Source organism: Heterodontus francisci, chromosome 6, assembly GCF_036365525.1.
Source record: "Heterodontus francisci isolate sHetFra1 chromosome 6, sHetFra1.hap1, whole genome shotgun sequence".
In the NCBI taxonomy this organism is placed as follows: Eukaryota; Metazoa; Chordata; class Chondrichthyes; order Heterodontiformes; family Heterodontidae; genus Heterodontus; species Heterodontus francisci.
Window position 1 is genome coordinate 57,674,991 of NC_090376.1, and position 12,731 is coordinate 57,687,721.

General features: G+C 43.0%; 1 protein-coding gene across 2 annotated transcripts in view; it reads left to right on the plus strand.

Moving 5' to 3' along the window:
• Nucleotides 1-3,921: 3,921 nt before the first annotated feature.
• Nucleotides 3,922-12,731, plus strand: part of gucy1a2 (guanylate cyclase 1, soluble, alpha 2) — a 306,665-nt gene continuing 297,855 nt past the window's right edge. For both annotated transcript variants that reach the window (XM_068033743.1, XM_068033742.1), the window contains exon 1: nt 3,922-4,322. In XM_068033743.1, the coding sequence (XP_067889844.1) occupies nt 4,119-4,322 (204 nt within the window). In that variant the 5' untranslated portion in view covers nt 3,922-4,118. The remainder of the gene's footprint in view (nt 4,323-12,731) is intronic.

Here is a 12,731-nt window from a genome sequence, read left to right on the forward strand (position 1 = left end):
GGTAAACATTGCAGTGGAATTTTCAAAAAAATCAATTTACCAAAAGTTTAGGTTTTGATAGAATCATTGAATATTACAGCACAGAATGAGGCCACTCGGTCTGTCGGATCCGTGCCGGCTTTTTGATAGAGCTGTCCACTTTAGCCCCATGCTCCAACTTTTTCCACATAACCCTACAAATTAGTCCCCTTCAAGTACGTTTTTAGTTGCTTTTTGAAAGTTACTATGGAATCTGATTCAACCACACTTTCAGGTGGTACGTTTCAGATCTTCACTTTCTGTGTGATGAATTTTCACCTCATTTCCCCTCTAATTTTGCCAATTATTTTAAATCTATGACATCTGGTTACCAACCAACTTACCAGAGGAAATAGTTTCAACCTACTTGCTCTATTAAACCCCTCATAATTATGAACGCCTCTATAAATCTCCCCTTGACCTTAAGGAGAACAATTAAACTCGGTCATCGTCGGTATCATCTTAGTAAATCTCCTCGAAAGGCTTGACATCCGTCCTAGGATGCGGTACCCATAATTGTTCACAATACTTCAGGTAAGACCAAACCAGTGATTTGTAAAGGTTTAGCATGCCTTCCTTGTTTTTGTGTTTATTGCTCCTATTTACAAAGCCAAGTAACTGTCTTATCAACTTTTCCTGTTATCTTTAGGGATTTGTGAATATGCTCCTCGGTTCCTCTGTTCTTGAACTCCCCTCAAAATAGTACCACTTCATGTTGTTTCTTCCAAAGTGCATCACTCCACACACAACCATATTAAATTGTGTCTATTTCACCAGTCTGTCTGTGTCCTCCTCAAGTCTGTTACTATCCTGCCAACTATTTACTGTGTTGCCAAATTTTGTATCATCTGCAAACTTGAAAATTTTATTCCCTGTACCCAAATCCATGTCATTTATATATAACAAGGAAAGTAATGGTCCTCATACCAACCCCTGAGTGACTACATACTTCTCTCCAGTCAGAAAAACAACCGTTCACCATTAGCTTCTTCCTCCTATCCCTTAGCCAATAAGGTACCCACATTACTACCATCCCTTTAATACTATGTGCTTCTATTTTCTGAATACATCTGTTATGTGGTACTTTATCAAATGCCTTATGGAAGTCCATATATATGTAAATATATACACACATCTATTGCGCAACCTTTGTCAACATTCTCTGTTACTGCAAAGAACTCAATCAGATTAGTCAAACATGATTTATCTTTAACAAATCTGCGCTGGATGTCCCTTATTAAACCATGTTTCTCCAGGTGAGAACGAATTTTGTCCTTGACAATGGTCTTCATTAGTTTTCCCACCACTGATGTTAGACTGACTGACCTGTAGTTACTGGATTTATCTCTTGCCCCTTTTTTGAGCATAAGAACATATGTAATAGGAGCAGAAGTAGATCATATGGCCCCTCAACCCTGCTCTGTCATTCAATATAATCATGGCTGATCTTCTGCCTCAACTCCACTTTCCTGCCCGCTCCCATCTCCCTCGATTCCCTGTGAGACTAAAAATTTGTCTATCTCAGCCTTAAATATATTCACTGATGGAGCATGCACAACCTCTGGGGTAGAAAATTCTAAACATTCACAACCTTTTGAGTGAAGATACCTCTCCTCATCTCATTCCTCAGCCATGGGGAAACAACCTCTTAGTGTCTCCCCTGTCAAAAGCCCCTTCAGAATCTTGTATGTTTCAATGAGATATTCTCTCATTCTTCTAAATTCCAGCGAGTAAAGGCCCAACTTGCTGAACTTCTTATTATAGGACACTGCTCTCATTCTAGGAACTAATCTAGTGAACCTTTGCTGTACCACGTCCAAGGCAAGTATACCCTTCTTTAGATATGGAGACCAAAACTGTGCACAATACTCCAGATGTGATCTCCCCATAGCCTTGTACAATTTTAGCAAGACTTCCTCATTCTTGTACTCCAATCCTCATGCAATTAAGGCCAACATGCTATTTGCCTTCCTAATTGCTTGCTGTACCTGTATGTTAACTTCCTGTGCTCCTTCTATGAGTACACCCAAGTCCCTCTGAACATCAACATTTAGAAGTTTTATGCCTTTTAAAAAAATATTCTGTTTTTCTATTCTGACAACCAAAGTGAATAACATCACACTATACTCCTGTTGCCCATTCACCTAACCTGCCTATATCTTTTTGCATCCTCTTTGTTTCCTTCTCACAGTTTTAACTTCCACCTTACTTTGTATCAGCAGCAAGCATAGTTTCATTACTTGTGGTCTCCAAACTGAGATACATTACTAGTTAGTTCTGAAGAAGGGTCACTGACCTGAAACGTTAACTCTGCTTCTCTCTCCACAGATGCTGCCAGACCTGCTGAGTAGTTCCAGCATTTCTTGTTTTTATTTCAGATTTCCAGCATCCACAGTATTTTGCTTTTATTTTAGATACATTACTCTTGATCTCCTAACTAAGATACATTATGCTTGGTCTCAAACTTAGACACATTACTCTTGGGTGTAACAGGGGTGTAACATTTTCAATCTTCCAGTCATCTGGCACCACTCCTATATGCAAGGAGGTTTCAAAGACTGTGGTCAGAGCTTCGTCTAGCTCCACCCTAGCTTCCCTTAGCAATCTAGGATTCATCCCATCTGGACTGAGTGTCTTGTTAACTTTCAGTGATGTCAACCCATTTAGTACCTCCTTTCTATCTATCTAATCTATCCTATCCAGTATCTCTACTCCCCCTCCTCTACTTCAACATTAACTTCATTCTCTTCTTTTGTGAAGACAGATATAAAGTGCTCATTCAGTACCTCAGTCATGCCCTCTGCCTCCACAAGAAGATTTCCTTTTTTGTTGCTAATCAGCCCACCATTTCTTTAACTGTCCTTTTACTTCTTATATGTTGATAAAATAGTTTGAGGTTTCCTTTTATGGTATTTGCTAATCTTTTCTCATACTCTCACTCTCTGCCCCTTTTCAATTTCTGCTTGGTTTCTTTACTGTATTCTGTACCTGACCTTTGTCATAAACCTTTTTCTGTTTTATTTTAACCTCTGTTTCCTTTGTCATCCAGGGAGCTCCATTCTTCCTCCTTCTGGGAATATACTTGGTTTGTACCCAAAGTGTCTCCATTTTGCTCATTTACTGTTTTCCTGGGCAATCTTTGTTCCAATCCACCTGTGCTAGATGCCTTCTCGAGTCGCTAAAATTGTCCCCCTTCCAGTTTGATATTTTCACTTTTGTCTTTTCTTTTTCCCTTCCTATAACTACTTTAAACCTAAGTATTTTATGATCACTATTACCAAGATGTTCTCCATCTGTAACACACTGCACTTGCCCTATCTCATTCACCAGAACTAAAACCAATACTGTTTCCTCTCTCCTTGGGCGAAAAGCACAGTTTAACGAAAATCCTTTTAGTAATTCTTCACCCTCCTTTCCGTTCCTCCATTTTTCCTCAGTCTAGATCAGGGGTTTTATAAAAGCTTCAGGATCCGAAATAAAGTGACCACATCTTTTTGGAATAATTTGCAGCAGGAAAAATATCTCATAAAATCCGTACCGCTCCAAGCCAGGAATGAGACAAGTGAGACCTAACTCATTTAACGCTAATAAGCCCGATTATCAGCGAATTTAAAATTTCCCTCGGAGCTACATTACTGCAGAAGTGATTCCACGCCAGAAATAAGTTGGTAAAATATTCCTCAAAACTCTTCGATGGTTTGTGGGTGAGTCTCTGTTCGGGGTGCTGCTGTGAGTGTGGTCTTTGCTATGTCTACGTGTTGTGGGAATATTCACAGATAGGGCGAAGAGCGGGTCCTGTGCTGTCCCTCAGGACGTGTCACCGCGGCTTTTAAGGACAATTTGGGGCGAGATTAAAGACGTCTGAAAGCACGTGATCGGAAGAACCGTGAGCTTTAAAAATGTTTGTTCTCGGAGCAGCACAAGGAGAAAAAAGGATTGTTTGGAGGCGAGAGAGATGAGCGTTGAAGTGAAGGCGCGTTCTCGATGACTAATTTCCTGTGGTGATCGCAGTATAAAGCTCGGAGATGTGAGGAGCCGACGAACAGAGCAGGAGTTTCGGGTTCGGCGTCTTTTCGGACTAATGTGCAGGATTCATCAGAATGTCTGGCAGGAAGATTTCATCCGAATCGTTCAGCTCTACCGGCTCGGATTACCCGGAGAGTCCCGAGGAAGGGGGATGTCCGTTTTCACGGGGATTGAATGGGAAGAGCTCAGTTTCAGGGGCCAGCAGCAGGAACGCTGCTCGCAGGCGCGTTAATCTGGACTGTTTGGGAGAGAGCATCCGGAAACTTGTCTTTCCAACGGTAAAGAGACGACAAATACACATAGACCCCTCTCTCATCCTTCCCGCTTTACGTCCCATGCAGCCCCTCTTTCGCTGCATTTTCATTCTCTTCCCATTCAAGCACTTACATGTATATACAATCATATCACTTAGTTCTGACCCCAATCTGGGGCTTCAATGGGCTTCGAGGTTTAGTATGGCGTTTGTTTCTGTCCATTTTTTGTTACTCGCATAAATATGCTGGTGAAAGGTTTTAGGCAATTTTATTAGTGACTATTGGGGCTGCTGCATTGGTCACTTTTATAGAGCCAGGGCTTCTCCCTCTCGGATTAATCAAAGTCGTTCTTGGTAGTTTTGGGTTAGAAATAGCAACAGCCTGAGATCCTTAAAGAGGCTTCCAAACTTTTCTTGCTAATCCAATGAATTTAAGTGTACGATTAACGACACTAATAATACATGATCCTAAAGTACAATTCAGTGCAATCTTCTGTCGATCACACCGATGTTTTAGGGAATACTACCACAAGAGACATTCTTTCAAAGTTGCAATACATTCACCTTTAGATTTTGTGTACGTGATATAGCTTTTGTTTTAGAGGATCATCCGACTTTTTTTTTAGCAACGCCACATATCAGCAAATGTTGGTTATTATTTCGGCTACTTCGGTAATTACTCTGAAAGGCGATGATATCACTAGTCGCGATTGCGCCAATTCGACCCAATTGATTGTTATTCGTCGGTTGCCTTCATGTTAGAGAACGCCGTTCTTTTATTTTACCTCACTGGTACACTGTTGTTATAAGAGGATATCATCAAAAGAAAAAAAGTTCTTAAATATTTATCTCATAAACATACTTCGTGAAATATGAGTAATATTCGTCATCTAACTACCATTAAACCTCTCCAGCTGCTTCCCAGCTGGTGCATAATCCCCTAATGAATAGATTTTGTTTATTTAATCTCATTTATATTTCATTATTACCACATTTTGCTGTTGTTAAATGGGAACCGAAACAAAACATGTTAAAAATGCAATCGTTACACCACTGGATCGTATTATAAATAGCAATTAATACAAAATTTACCTTTCGCGGTTACATCATTATTTTCTATCTTTTGGTTATCTTCCAGAGGCAATTTTATTTGGTTTGTTCGAAAGTCAGCTTTTTTGAAGTACTTTGAGTGAAATTAAATGATATTACTATTACATTGCTAGTTAATTTCTAATCTTGCTTTGATCCCAAATGTTAATCATTCAGAGGCCAGTGTGCATCTTTTACAGTTTAAAAAGTTGTATTTATTGGAAATTAAGACCTGTTATACTTAAAAAAAAATACTGTGAATGCTGGAAACCTGAAATAAAAACAGATAATGCTTGAAACACTCAACAGGTCAGGCAGAATCTGAGCGAAACAGAGTTAACGTCTCAGATCAGTGATGGTCAATGGCCTGAAATGTTTGGTGTGAAACTGCGATTGATAGCATCCATTGTTGGAATAGAAAGACTGCATTTATATAGCGCCTTTCATGACCACAGGTGGTCCCAAAGCACTTTACAGCTAATGAAGTACTTTTTGAACTGCAGTCACTTTTGTAATGTAGGAAATGCAGCAGCTAGTTTTCACATAGTAAGCTCCCACAAACAGCAATGTGATAATGAGCAAATAATCTGTTTTTGTGACGTTGATTGAGGGTTAAATATTGGCCAGGACACCAGGGATAACTCCCCCGCTCTTCTTTAAAATAGTGCAATGGGATATTTTACACTAACCTAAATCGAGGGCATGCCTGCCCTCTTGTCGTCTCTTCTGAAAGTTGGCAGCTCCAACTATACAGCACTCCCTCAGGACTGTACTGAAGTGTCAGCCTTGGTTTTTGTGTTTAAGTCCTGGAGTGGGACTTGAATCCACGACCTTCTGATTTAAAAGCAAGAGTGCTAACAACTGAACCATAGCTGATACCAGGGGCTGCTAGCAGTGGCATTTGGGGTCCAAAATGGTGTCCAAAGCACATGCACACCCTTTTGGAGTGAGTCTTGCTGGACGCCATGTTGGTGAGTTTGTTAGCATGTCCTGAGACAGTATTGAGGGAGTGCTACAATGCTGATCTGATGCCAGCGATGCCATTTTGGAACTCAATGCTCCAGATAACAGCCTCCTTCCCTATCCCACTCACTCTTGCACGGCTGAACAGATGTTTAGCAGAAAGAAGGGCCCCCCACCAGCACTATTTAAAGGGATCATCAGTGGCTTACAGGTAGGTTGCTGGATGATTTCTTCTGGCTGTTACTTTGATTCTACAATGGTTTGGTAATTTTCTGTAGTTTAAAGTAGCAAAGGTCCACATGAAGCAGTGTGACAGGGGCTAAAGAGTTTTTAAAGGCAAAATACTGTGGATGCTGGAAATCTGAAATAAAAACAGGAAATGCTGGAAATACTCAGCAGGTCTGGCAGCATCTGTGGACAGAGAAGCAGAGTTAACGTTTCAGGTCAGTGACCCTTTCAGAACGGTGAAGGGTTACTGACCTGAAACGTTAACTCTGCTTCTCTCTCCACAGATGCTGCCAGACCTGCTGAGTAGTTCCAGCATTTCTTGCTTTTAGCTCAAGCGTTTTTGTTGACTTCAAGGCTTCCACACAAACAAGTTGCTCCAGACATTTGTGCACTAGTAGCTATTCTCCTTGACATACAGCATGACTTGGAGAATAGACAGAGGCTGTATAGAGCAGGAAAAGCTATTGGATGACAGAGGAGGATGAAGGGGTCTCAGTAGGAGGCCATATCAGATAAGGTGTTCAGGAAGCAATTCTCCTATTTGAACCTCAGTGAGGAACAATCTGTGTGATGTCTGCTCTTCAGCAAAGATGCCTTCACTGACATCTGCCACCTGCTGCAGCCACAACCTCCGAGCAGGGCAAGGACTGCATTGCCAGTAGCTGTGAAGATGACCGTGGCTATAAACTTTTATGCATCTGCCTCCTTCTGGACGGGAGCTGGAGATAATTGCAATATCTTGTGGTTTGTTTGCTGTCCACTGTTGTATGAGGGAGGTCACTGATGCTCTATATTCATCAAGAGCTAACTACATTTGATGCTTGCCAGAGAGAAGTAGGTGGAGTAACCATGTGGCTTTGCTAGGATTGTAGACCACTGTGGTGTAGGGTGTTATTGATTGCATGCACATCACTTTGTGGGCACCATATGTCAACTCTGCCCAATACCGGAACTGAAACGGATTCCACTCCCTCAACATCCAGCTGGTATGTGAACATATGCAGAGAATCATGCAGGTGAGTGCCTGGTATCCTAGCAGTAGTCATGATGCCTTCATACTTGGCAGTCAGCTGTGCCAGCTACGTTTGGGTCACTATAACAAACCAAAGGTGGCTACCGGGTGACAAGGGCAATCTGCTGACCAAATGGTTGACCCCAGTGCACATGTGTGCAGCATGCATACAATGAAAGCCATGTTTTAACACAAATAGTTAGAGTAGACTGGTGATGTGTTGAAATAATGTTTCTGCTGCCTAGATCTCTCTTTAGGAGCCCTGCAGTACTTGGGAGAGTGGTTGTCAAAATTTGTGTGGTCTGCTGCATGCTGCACATCCTCACCATCATGAGGTGCCAGCCCCTGCCACTGGCTATACAATGAGCAGCTCATGAGCAGGAACATGAGAAGGAGGAGGAAGAGAGGAGGCAACCTAGATGGCCCCTTTCCATCTTGACTGTCCAGGACCAACTAATTCGAGGGCAATGCCAATAACCGCAACCTCAATATTTAATTCACGAACAGTCCCACACCTTACTTTCTCTCTGTCACTGACCATCACAGCATCCACAAAGCCACCACAAAATAAACAATCTAAACCAAATTTATGAATAAACTTATTCCATACAAATCTCAACTAATCACGTCCTAGTGCCTGTTTTCTGTGTGCCTTGCCTGTCCTCATGCTCTTAGGTAGGGCTACCACAGTGGCTGCAGCATGGCTGGTGAAAGGCTGCTGACTTTCAATGGAGAAGACTGCAGATGGCCTTGGAGGACAACCGCAAGCAGTTCTTGGCCTAGAACTGGGGACTGCACCATCTTGGCATGGATAGCAGCAGTCTGGGCTGGCAGGCACTGGAAGAGTGACAAGGGTTGGGGAATGACTGCTGTCTTCCTGAGAGAGGACAGCGGGTTCATGCTACATGGAGCCACTGCCACTCCCCTGGGATGGCACCTCAGCAATCCTAGTAATCAGTTGGAGTTCAGGTTCCTTGACTGCTATGACACCTCTCAAGCCACTTTGAACACTGTAATCCACAGCCATGATTGCAGCAAGCTGACCTTGGATGACTTCAGTCTGAGTTTCCACTGTAACACACAGACTTATGGTGGAAGTTGCTTATGCTGCAATGGAAGCTGAGACATGGCCGTCAGATACTGCATCATAGTGCTGATGGAGTTGGCCACCACTTCCAAAGTCCTGTCCCAGGTTGATGCTGGGCTCATCCATGCTTCTTGACATAGACTGCAGCCTTTCTGGCGAGCTTCTCAATGCTCCAAGCATTTCATTGGGCATACCCATCAGTTCTCTTTTATAGGCTGCTCTATCAATGTGCTCAATTGAGTCTTCTGCAGCAGAACTCAAGTGTGACCTTGGCCTCAGGTGACCTGGCTCCTACACCACTCTTGCCCCCTGCCCTGACTGCAGGTGCTTGTGCTCAATGTCTCACCATGTGCAGATCCCACCTCTGTTATCTTCTAAATTGCATACAGTGTCACATTCTGAGCTGGTAACTGCGAGTGTGAAACCTTCTCAATGACAATTAGGGCTCGGTAATAAATGCTGGCATTGGCTGCAATACCCGCACTCCATGAATAAATATTTAAAAAAACCTGTATTTCAACAGCTAGCCAATGCTAATAGCATTGTTGATTGGCCCCTTCTAAGGCGTCTAGTCAATATCATGAGTGGTTAGCACCACTTAAAGCTACCCTGTATTGCTTAAAGCCAGGCTGCACCTCTTAAAGGGGAGGTGAATTGTGACTGGAGAAGGTCCTGGCAGTCATGCAGGACCTGAATTTGATGTAGAATGTAGAAAACAGTGAAGAATAGCACAAAATGAAAGAGAATGGGCTCCAAGATTCTTAGATGCTGCAATGGAGGCCTTGGTGGAGGAAGTGGAAAGTAGGAGAAATATTATATATCCACAGCAGTATACAGCAGTGAGGGCTAGAAGTAACCCATCATCTTCAACAGCACCTTCAATCAAGAGAGAAATCTACAATCATCTCAGGCCGATATCCATTAGAACTTGATTCTCAAGAGAATTCAATATATTTATTGTAACCTTTCCCCCGGGTGTGTTGTGACAATTTCGGGATAAGGCATATCGATCAATAAACAATTAGCTTTCTGTTTTTAAAACTTATAAGAAAACCTGTTGCTGTCTGCTTATATGAAAAATAAAACACCAAGGGGCTAAACTCTAGTACAAATACACTTGCTGTAGTCAGGTGGAGAGTTGAATAATCAGAACCACCCATGTCACCACGTGGCCGTTCTCATGGTCCTGCTCCCCTGCCATTCTAGGTGGAACATAGGAACAGGGATAGGCCCTTTAATTTCTCAAGCCTACTCCGCCATTCAATTCAGTTATGTTTGATCTGCGACCTAACTCCATACACTTGCCTTTGTACCATATCCCTTAATAACTTTGGTGAATAAAAATCTATCAATCTCCGTTTTAAAATAAACAGTTGAACTAACATCAATTTCTGTTTGCAGAAGAAAGTACCAATCTTCTACCACTCTTTGGCTGGGATTTTACAAAGCTCCCAACTTGGACTCTGTGGCAGGGGGGTGCGGAAGATTGTTCCGGCAGTGACCCGCCACAGAGCCCGACCCTGGAAGGGCTGGGCCCGATCTTTCTGGCAGCAGCGAGGCTCTGTGGTGGCCTCCTCCACTGCTGGACAACAGGACCCAGATTAAAATATTCAAATTAGTGGAACGCATATATTTAAATAAAATTGACTCCAATCTTACCGTCGGGCTGCGATGTTCTGAGTGGCAGCCGGCACTCACGTGTTTTCAGTTTCCTGTCTGGGGAAAGCAGGTGCAGCAGTGGTGGGGAAGGGGGATCATAAGATTTTTAGTGCAGGGGGTGGGGGGTGATTGGGGTCAAATTTACATCATTAATGTAGGAGATGGTGGAACGGGGTGACCTGTGCACTTTGTTCAATTTTGGTGGTGGGGGGAAAGATCAAGTGTGGAAGGATTTGAGGGGGAGAGGGCAAATAATGAATTTTAATTTTATTGGGGGGTGGGAAGGGGGTGGCAGATTTTTAATCAGTACAGTGAGGAGGAGGGGGTCTAACTTAAAAGATTTAAATTAGCCGGCAGGGCTTTAAAAATGGTACCAGTGCCTGCGCAGCTGATGCCATTGCCGGCGTCGGAGAGGCCACCCCCTCCACGTGATCGGTGTATGTGGGGAGGGGGGTCGTGGGTGCAGCCCGACTGGCATATTACTGTGGGCCACCACCATGAAGATCGAGCTGGCATATGTGGGCCGTCATTCTTTTTGCCCGCCTCCCAGCAGTGGGTGCATAAATTCCTGCCCTTTGCGTGTGCAGGTGTTTCCCAATTTCACTCCTGAAAGATCTGACTCTAATTTTTAAACAATGCCCCCTAGTCCTAGGCAGCCTAACTAGCGGAAACAGTTTCTTTCTATCTACCTTATATATTCCTTTTTAATATTATGAAAAGTTTGATCAAATTACCCCTTAACTTTCTAAATTCCAGGCAATTCAACCCTACTTTAAGTAATCTCTCCTTGTAATTTAAGCCTTGGAGTCTAAAATATCATTCTGGTGAATTTACAGTGCACTTCCTCCTAAGTTGTGGTGCCCAGAACTGCTCACATTAGTCCAGGTGTGAGCTAACCAGGGCTCTGTATAGCTACAGCATACCTTCTACCTTCATGTATTCTAGTCTTCTAGGTATAAACACCAGCAATCCATTAGCCTTTTAATTATTTTCTATACCTGTTCATGACATTTTAATGAACTATGTACATGGATCCCCAAATTTCCTTGGATCAACACTATTTCTATCTTTGCACTGGAGAACTTCCTTGATCAGCATGTGCTCAGCCCAACTAGAAAGGAGGCATTGTTGGATCTGGTCCAGAAAATGAGGTGGACCAAGTGTCTGTGGGGCAGCCCTTGGGTAAGAGTGATCATCATATCGTAAGGTTTAGACCAGTAATGCAGAAAAGCAAGGAACAAAATAAGGTCAAATGTATAGATTGGAAGAGGGCTAATTTCAATGCGATGAGAAGGGACTAGCCAGGGTAGAATGGAACCAAAGACTGTCAAGAGAAACTGCAATGAAATAATGTTATCTTTAAGGAAGAGATGCTTCAGGTACAGGCTAGGTACATTCCAACAAGGGTGAAAGGTAAGGGAACCAATAACAGGGCTCCTTGGATGACAAGGGAGATAGAGATTATGATGAAATAAAAAAAGAGGGTGTATGATTTATGTCACGTGAATTATTCAAGTGAGAACCAGGCCATGTGCAATAAGTTGAAAGGGGAGGTGAAGAAGAAAATAGGTCTGACAAAGAAAGAATATGCAAATAGAATGGCAGTCAACATAAAAAGGAACTCAAAGATCTTCTACAGGCATGTAAATAGTAAGCGAATAGTAAGAGGTGGACTGGAGCCTATTGGGGGCCAAGAGGGTAATATATGCTTAGAGACGCAGGGCAAAGCTAAGATACTTAATGAGTATTTTATATCAGTGTTCACTAAGGAAATGGAGGCTGACAAAATATCAGTAGACGAGGAGAGAGTAGAGGCAGTGGATAGGGTATAAATTGAGAGGTGCGAAAAAGGCTGGCTATGCTTAGGATAGATAAGTCACCTGGTCCGGATGACTTGCATCCCAGGTTGCAAAAGGACGTTGGGATGGAGATAACGGAAGGGCTTGCCATAATCTTGTAATCTTCCCTTGATAAGGGGAGGTGCGAGAAGATTGGAGAGTGACAAATGTGACACCCATATTCAAGAAAGGGTGTTTTTTTCATTTGTTCGTGGGATGTGGGCGTCGCTGGCTAGGCCAGCATTTATTTCCTATCCCTAGTTATTCTTGAGAAGGTGGTGGTGAACTGCTTTCTTGAATCGTTGCAGTCCTTGGGTTATAGGTACACCAACAGTGCTGTTAGGAAGGGAGTTCCAGGATTTTGATCCAGTGACAATGAAGGAACGGTGCTATAGTCCAAGTCGGGATGGTGTGTGGCTTGGAGGGGAACTTGCAGGTGGTTACGTTCCCATGCATCTGCTGCCCTTGTCCTTCTAGGTGGTAGAGGCCGCGGGTTTGGAAGGTGCTGTCTAAGGAGAGTTGGTGAGTTGCTGCAGTGCATCTTGCAGATGGTACACA